This window comes from Chiloscyllium punctatum, chromosome 13 (genome assembly GCF_047496795.1).
Source record: "Chiloscyllium punctatum isolate Juve2018m chromosome 13, sChiPun1.3, whole genome shotgun sequence".
Taxonomy (NCBI): domain Eukaryota; kingdom Metazoa; phylum Chordata; class Chondrichthyes; order Orectolobiformes; family Hemiscylliidae; genus Chiloscyllium; species Chiloscyllium punctatum.
The window spans coordinates 92,770,411-92,778,122 of record NC_092751.1 but is presented as its reverse complement, the minus strand read 5'-3'; the positions used below and the strand labels follow the sequence as shown (position 1 = coordinate 92,778,122).

The window sequence follows — 7,712 nt, the reverse complement described above, 5'->3', positions numbered from 1 at the left end:
GAATCACAACCATTTGTGTGAACAGGTCTTCATGACTAGTGCTGTGCACCTTCTGTTTGAGATGTGGCTCATGTCATCGTCACTAACTTCGTAATTCCATCAGCATTAACTTTGACATTTCTCAGGCAGATAGGAATACCTACAAGATCTCCATTTTCTGTAAGACAGCATGGTTACATCTCAATAACAGGGAATAAATTTCAAATCTGTAGGCTTTCCTTTTGTCTACCTTATCTTAGCTTATATCAACCAGCAAAAGATAGAATTCCGAAAATTACATGAAACATCACCTAGACCGCATTCTGAATGCATGATAAAATTAGTTTGTAATGTTCCATCACTGTCAGTCTTAAAATCATGGAATTTGAAATAAAAGTTACTATATGATTTATTCACAGTATGTATTTTGTTATGTTAAATAACACTTTTACATATTACCTATCTGGCAGCACTAAGAACTATGAGGAGCAGAATCTTTATCGAGAAGATAACCTTGCACGACAAACCATTTTAAATACTATTAAATACTAAGATCTAAAAATAAACTATATTCTAATTCTGTATGAGTTCCTAAAATCGCAATAAGGTAAATCAGATGAGTGGTGTTACAGCACAGTTCTGCCATCATTCTAAAAGACAATGTAACCTAAGACTGTTCTAATCCTGCGAAACATGTGTTGCCAATTGGTTTTTAAGAGAGTGAAAACACCAAGTATCACTTTCATCCCATTTCAGCAGGTGTTTGAAAACAAATTCTTCTGTTGAGATTTTAATTATTCCTTTTTTTTCCCTTTACTTGCTGTCACTTCATTGTCTTCTGTGATTTATGCTTATTCAAATGTCTTGTCAAATCTTCAATTCGGAGATCTTTCAACTGAACCAGATGTTCAAGTCGCTGTACTTTCATCTGCAGTATCTGACAAAATGAAGAACAGCATTTCAGCATGTCTGGCTACATTTGTAGTTAACACAAAGATAGGCAGGAAAGTATGTTGTGAAGAGAACATAACCTACTTGTTAAGTGAATGGAGCAAAACCTGCCAGATGGATCATAATGAGGAAAAATATGAAGTGGTTCACTTTGGCAGGAAGAATAAAGAGAAAGCATAATTTAAATGGTGAATAACTGCAGAATTCTGAGGTGCAAAAGACCTAGATGTTCCAGTGCACGAGTTACAAAAAGTTACAGCAGGTTACAGCAAGTGATTATGAAGGATGATGGAATGCAGAATCCAGACTCATAGTGGACTTGAACACATTAACTTAATTCATCTTTGCACAGATGGGGCCAGACTGTTGAGTTTGTCCAGTGCTTTTTGTTTTTATAATGGAAAGGTGCCCTTCGTTATCAGAGGGATTGAACACAGAAGTAAGGATGTTATTCTTCAGTTGCACAAGGCATTGGTGAAGTCTTATCTCTAAATACTGTATGCAGTTTGGGCTGCCTCGTTTAAAAAAATGTTATAAATGCTTTGGAAGTGGTTCAGAGAATGTCTTCTAGATTAATATCTGAAAAGAGTTGATTGGCTTATGAGGAGAGACTGGGCATGTTTTCACTAGAGCTCAGGAGAACAAGAGGTGATTTGGTTGGAGTATATACGATCTAGAATAGTGCTGACAAGGTGGATGTGGAAAGGATGATTACTTTGGTCTCCTAGTTCCAAACTTGGCCACATCATTATGAAATAAGGAGTCACTCTTTTAAAACAGAGACAAAGGGAATTTTTTACCTCTTAGACAATTGCGTGGCTTTGAATCTCTGCCTCAGCAGGCAGTGTAATTGGGGCCATTGAATATTTTTAAAGTGGAGGCATATAGTTTCTTGTTTAGCAGTGGAATCAAAGGTTGTTGTGGATAAATGGGAACGTAGAATTCGGAACACAAACAAATTAGCTATGATCTTATTGGATGGTATAGCAAGCTCAAAGGTCCGAACGGCCTACTTCTACTCCCAGTTCATAAGGTCTACAGCTGTCTCAGCTTTTCACTTCAATGTTTGTTATGGAACACAGACCTATCGAGGATTGTTAAGGAGGAAGACTCCAACACCCACAGTCAAATAAAAATGATTACCTTGAACCCATTTACTGCTTTGTGTGGTTAGCTTTTGAACACTGGAAGTTTAAACACATTTATGAAGTCAGCACCAGAGTTTTGTTGTATTGTTCAAGTTACATCTCATTAACATTATGTCAGCAATGAGTACATTGGTGCCTGGTCTGCAGCACGAATACAGTATAACACCAAGCAAAATCTACGGCATATTTTACTGTCAGAAGTAACGATACAACTTACTTTGCAGAAGATGCAGAGTTGGGCTTGGGTCAGAGTGAGAGGTGCAAGACCTATACTGTATAGAGATATAAGATAAGGGAGTAGTATGCTTATGCAGCTCAGCTGAAGAGTTCAACAGTGTCCACCCATGTCACTGACATATTAGAGAAAGCTTCAGCTCATTCTCAAGCAATACACAAACATACAAATCATGAGCAGGCGTAGACCATTCAGCCCCTCAAGCCTGCTCTGCCATTCAATCAGATCACAGCTGATTTGGTTGTAATCTCAAATTTCAGTTCCTGCCTAGCACAATGACTTTTGAATCCTTAACAACAAGAATCTATCTAACTGTACCTTAAAAATATTTAGGTAATCTGTTTCCGTCACCTTTTCAGGACGAGTGTTCCAAAGACTCACTACCCTCTGTGAGAAAAGTAATTGTCTGTTTGAAATGGGTGACCCCTGACATTCAATCAGTGACCTTTAGTTCTAGATTTCCCATAAGGGGAACTATCCTCTCCACAAGACCCCTCGGGATTTTATATGCTGTAATCAAGTTGTTATTATTCAAAACCTCCAGTGGATATGAGCTTAGCCTGTTCAACCTTTCTTCATAAAACTGACCATTTCAGGTATTAGTTTAGTAAACCTTCTCTGAACTGCCTCTGATATGCTTTCTTAAATAAGAGAATCAATATTGTGCACAGTGCTCCAAATTTTGGGTCTCCAGTGCTCTGTATAATTGAAACATAACCTCCCTATTTTTGTAATCAATTCCTTTTGTGATAATAATTACATTACCGCAGTCATTGAGCAATCCCAGTTACTAACTTAAGACTTCAGCTATGATGATACTCACAACAAAACAGAGATTCTCATTTTGCTTCTATACATAACTGCCTTACAAATGGCCGTTCCTGTGTAACATCAGACTAGTGAGCGGAAAGATTAATCTTCCCTGAACCACCTCTGATTGATGGCACAGCTCTTTGCATGGTTCTGTATTCACTTTGTTGTGACGTTTTCATTGAATATTGCCTTTGTCTGTTAACTGCAGGTTGGATTTGCTTAAAGTACTTTGCCAATTTCATCCATTAAATAGAATAAATAAGATAATAGGTTAAGGCTGCCTGAAACACTGACTCTTCAAATATCCTGATGTGTCAGTGAAAGAGTCAAACAAAAGGAATGTAAGTTGTGTGTAGACAAATACCAGAGGTCTTCACTGATAAAGTGCTAAGAACTTAAGGTTTTGCTTTACTGTCTAAACTACAAACACGATGCTAGGAAATATTTGCTTGCAAAAAGGATAATTTACAAAGAGACAATAAAAAGTCCCTACTTAATGTTACTTCGTGTTTAATGTTAGGTCATAAGGTCTTTTCATAGAACAAAATCATCAAATTTTACAGTATTGAAAGAGTCCATTCGACCCATCCAGCTCTCCACAGAACTACCTAGCCAGTCCTACAGCTATAGCCTTCCAAATTCAACACTTTCAAATATATACCCAGCTGTCTCTTGAAACCTTCTATGAAACCCGCCTCCACCACTCTCCCAGGTCATGCATTCCAAATCCTAACAACTCTCTGAGTAGAGATGTTTCTCCTCATCTCACTCTGAGCTTTCTTGGTGACAAGCTTGAAATTGTGACCCCCCCCACCCCCCCCCCCCCGCCTCCCCAACTTACTGAAATACCAACTAATGAAACAGAATATCCTTTTCCACTCTGTTAAAATTGTTCATCGTTTTGAAAACCTCAATAAAGTCACCTTTTAATTTTCTCTGCTCCAAAGAGAGTAAGCCCAATTTCTCTAATCTGTCCCTGTACCTAAAATCCTTTGTTCCAAACACAATTCTAGTAAATCTCCTTTGAACTCTCTCCAGGGCTTCAACATCCTTCCTTAAATAAGGTGCCCAGAACTGAACACAATTCTCCAAAAGTTGTCTAACCAATAATTTATAGAGGTGGAACATCATTTTCGTGCTTTTATACTCTTTACTTCTATTTTCTAAACTCAAGGATCCTATAAACCTTCTTAACTATTGTTTCAACTTACCTGATCACCTTCAAAGAATAATGCATGTAAAGCCTCAGGTCCCTCTGCTCCTGTACACCCCGAAGGTTGCACCATGTTTCGTCTGACAAGCATTACCTCACATTTCTCTGCATTGATATTCATCTGCCAGGTATCTGGCCATTTAGTCAACTTGTCAAAGTCTCTTTGGAATTGCTCAGCATCATCCTCTCAATTCACTATTCTTCCTAGCTTAGTATCATCTGCAAATTTTGAGATTTTGCCCTCAACATTCATCGCCAAATCATGTACCTAAATTGGAAAAAGGGTCCCAACACCGATCTTTGGGGAACACCAATTTCAACTTGTTCCCATCTATACTTACCCTCTGTTTCCTAACCTTTAGCAAATTTCTAATCCATGCTGTCAAAGACCCATCAATCCCAAACATTTTCCATTTGTGAACCAACTTGCCAATGTGGCACCTTATCAACTGCTTTTTCAAAGCCCAAATATACAACATCTCCAGCACTACCTTCATCCATTGCCTAGTAAACTCAATTAAATTTGTCAGACATGAACTGCCCTTGACAAAGCCATGCTGACTGTCCAGTATTAACCTATTTTTTCCGTGACCTACCATCTTGCTGTCATGTTGCTGCATTGTGAGCTTCTTTGAAGTGAGGTGGTGACAGTTGTGATGTAGGGAAGCAGGAATCTTCAGAGGGAAGATGTAGAGAAGATGTTTCCTCTTATCGGAGAATCTAGAATGAGGGATCATTTTAAAAATCAGTGGTTACCCGTTTAAAACAGAGATGACGGGAGATTTTCTCTCTGAGGGCTCAGAATCTTTGGAACTCTCTTCCTGAAACAGTGGCAACAGTAGACTATGTGGATATTCATAAGACAGAGATGGATAGAATCTTGTTAGCCAAAAGATTATTGGGGTAGATGGAAATGCAGATTTGAGATTACAATCAGATCAGCCGTGCTCTTAATTGACGTGTTTGTATGTAAGGTGAAAGGAAAAAGATTTAAAAAGGCAATATTTTTACACAGAGAATGGTTTGTGTGTGGAATGAACTGCCAGAGAAAGTGGTGGATGCAGGTACAGTTACAACACTTAAAATACATTTGGATAAGTTCATGAATAAGAAAGGTTTGGAAGGGTATAGGCCAAAAGTAGGCAGGTGGGACTAGTTTAGTTTGGGAACATGGTCGGCGTGGACCGCCTGGACTGAAGGGTCTGTTTCCGTGCGGTATGACTCTATGACTCGATGTATGTAACTATTTTGTACACAGTACAATCTCATAAGCAAGTGACAGTGGTCACACTATTTAGTAGTTCACTATTTGACTTTAAGGACTACAATGGGATTTGAAACATGCAACTAAATTAATCAATATGGAGACAGGAACTTGGTTTAAAGTTTCACCTTTGGATACAGACTGTGGGTTTATGTCCTACTTTAAGATTTGACCACCAGACAGTCATGGAGAAGGTGAAAAACTTTCCAACTCGGCAGATCAGTCTCTTTATTAAAAAGCCCAGAAGCCATATTTCCATTCTGGAAAGTGGGGTAAGTCCTCCAGTAACAAGCCAGAGGTGAAAACGGAGGTTGGATGATAGCCAGGCCAGCTGTGCCTGTGCTGTTTACTAAAACATTGGCCCAGTTGTAATGATGAATGCCAGGTACTTAAACCCTTATCCCACATGGCCAACCTGTCTCCTCATCAGCCCCCTATACCCTCCCATGCCTTGTGTAGGCCACAAGCCCCAATTCAAACCCTCTGGGTCCTGTATTTGGAGATCTGAGACTTTATCAGGGAAGAAGCCCAAGTTAATAGGCATCTTGCTGACAGAACAGAGAGTAAGTGGGATTTCAGAATTAATGGCTTTATCTTTCTAGGTCCAAGGTGCAGCAGAACACATTCTTGGTGATCCTGTGACTAGGAACCGGGTGCGACATTGAGGTGACAGCTGAACAAGAGTTGATATGGGTCAGACTTTGGCCAGCAGTATGTTGGGTGATCTGAATTATGGGGTGTTTGAGTTTGGGAGGCCTACAGGGACTGCATTAGGATCATTTGATCTAGAGATTTAAATGAATGTTTTGACAGGAGGTGTGCTGACAGTGTGAAGCAATGTCACTGAGGTGGAAGTAGGTGGTCTTGGTGATGATACAAGTGAACTGTGGGACACTGTTTTAAAATAATGGGACACCCTTTTAGGACAGATGATTTTTTTTTTTCTGAAATGGCTGTGCAATCTTGGAACTCTCTTCCTCAGAAGGCAGTGGTCATTTAATTTTTTTAAAGAAGGGGTAGATGGTTGCGTACAATACAAGGAAATTAGAAGTTGTGGAATGGAATGCGGAATTTGGAACATAAAAATGGACATGGGAAACAAACTTCTAATGATCTAATGGAGCTGTCATTTAAATACACTTCACACTAAGAAACAGTCCAGACCCAGTGAAAAAATGTAAATACCCTTAAGTGATTATTTGGTTGAAAAAAAATTCAGTGACCACATTAAAGATAGATAATCCTTTAATAAGCTCATAAAATAGTCAACTGTTCACATAAACTGTGACAAATCCCTCAGATTTTTAAACTCAGCCAAACAGTATTCATAATGGTCTCAGCTGTCAAACTGAACCATCACTGCTTCAGTGCAGCCTATTAAAACACAAAGAATAGACTTTACTCTCTATTTCAAAGCAAGTAGTCTGTCAGTCAAAGAAATCTAGAATCAGGCGACTTCCTTTTTGGTTCCCCACTTGTAAATGGGGTTGTCCCATGATTCACAACTCTTCTGGGGTGGCATGAAACATGTTGACATCTGAAGTAACATGACTCCATAACATTTCAAAGGTGGATGGGAGTTTTCAATTGCCTACTCCTGTATTGAATCTGGAAAGGATGGGGTTGAGCTACATGCACCATTATTTACACAAATTTCTGGAAATAAAAATGAGAGTGGGAATCTTCCTGCCTTTTCAAAGATTTCCCAAGTTGGCTCAACATGGCAAAAACTGTGGATCATAATCTGGGTTCACAGTCCTTGGCAGTGCTGAGGGAAGATCAGTGCTGTCTGCCGTTCAAAGTATCCACATGATGTGTGTAAATATTTGACAATTTGAAATAAACAGATTACATCAATATAATAAAAGAGTCAATGCCTAAGTTTTTCCCCCAGAAAGAAGTTGTACTATAAGATACTGACCCCTGAATATTTAACCTGAAAGTCTTCCTTTTGCAACTTGGTTCAGCTGTTATTTCTATTATGTGAAATGTTTAGAATTCAGAAAAAAGTGTTAAGCAAACATATTGTGGTATTTAATAATGCAATTTTTGGGTATGTGATCTTGTTCATGCATGAGAAATTCTCTTGTCATCCTAAAAAAAGGTAGA

General features: G+C 38.7%; 1 protein-coding gene across 4 annotated transcripts in view; it reads right to left on the bottom strand.

Annotated features, from left to right (window-relative positions):
* Window positions 1-387: 387 nt before the first annotated feature.
* The window catches only part of spef1 (sperm flagellar 1), a 32,525-nt gene continuing 25,200 nt past the window's right edge, over window positions 388-7,712 (bottom strand). For 3 of the 4 annotated variants that reach the window (XM_072583248.1, XM_072583250.1, XM_072583251.1), the window contains one exon: window positions 388-916. In XM_072583248.1, coding sequence (XP_072439349.1) covers window positions 803-916 — 114 coding nt within the window. In that variant the 3' untranslated portion in view covers window positions 388-802. Of the gene's footprint in view, window positions 917-4,935; window positions 5,060-7,712 lie in introns of all 4 variants that reach the window. The other variant, XR_011962305.1, reaches the window with a different exon arrangement.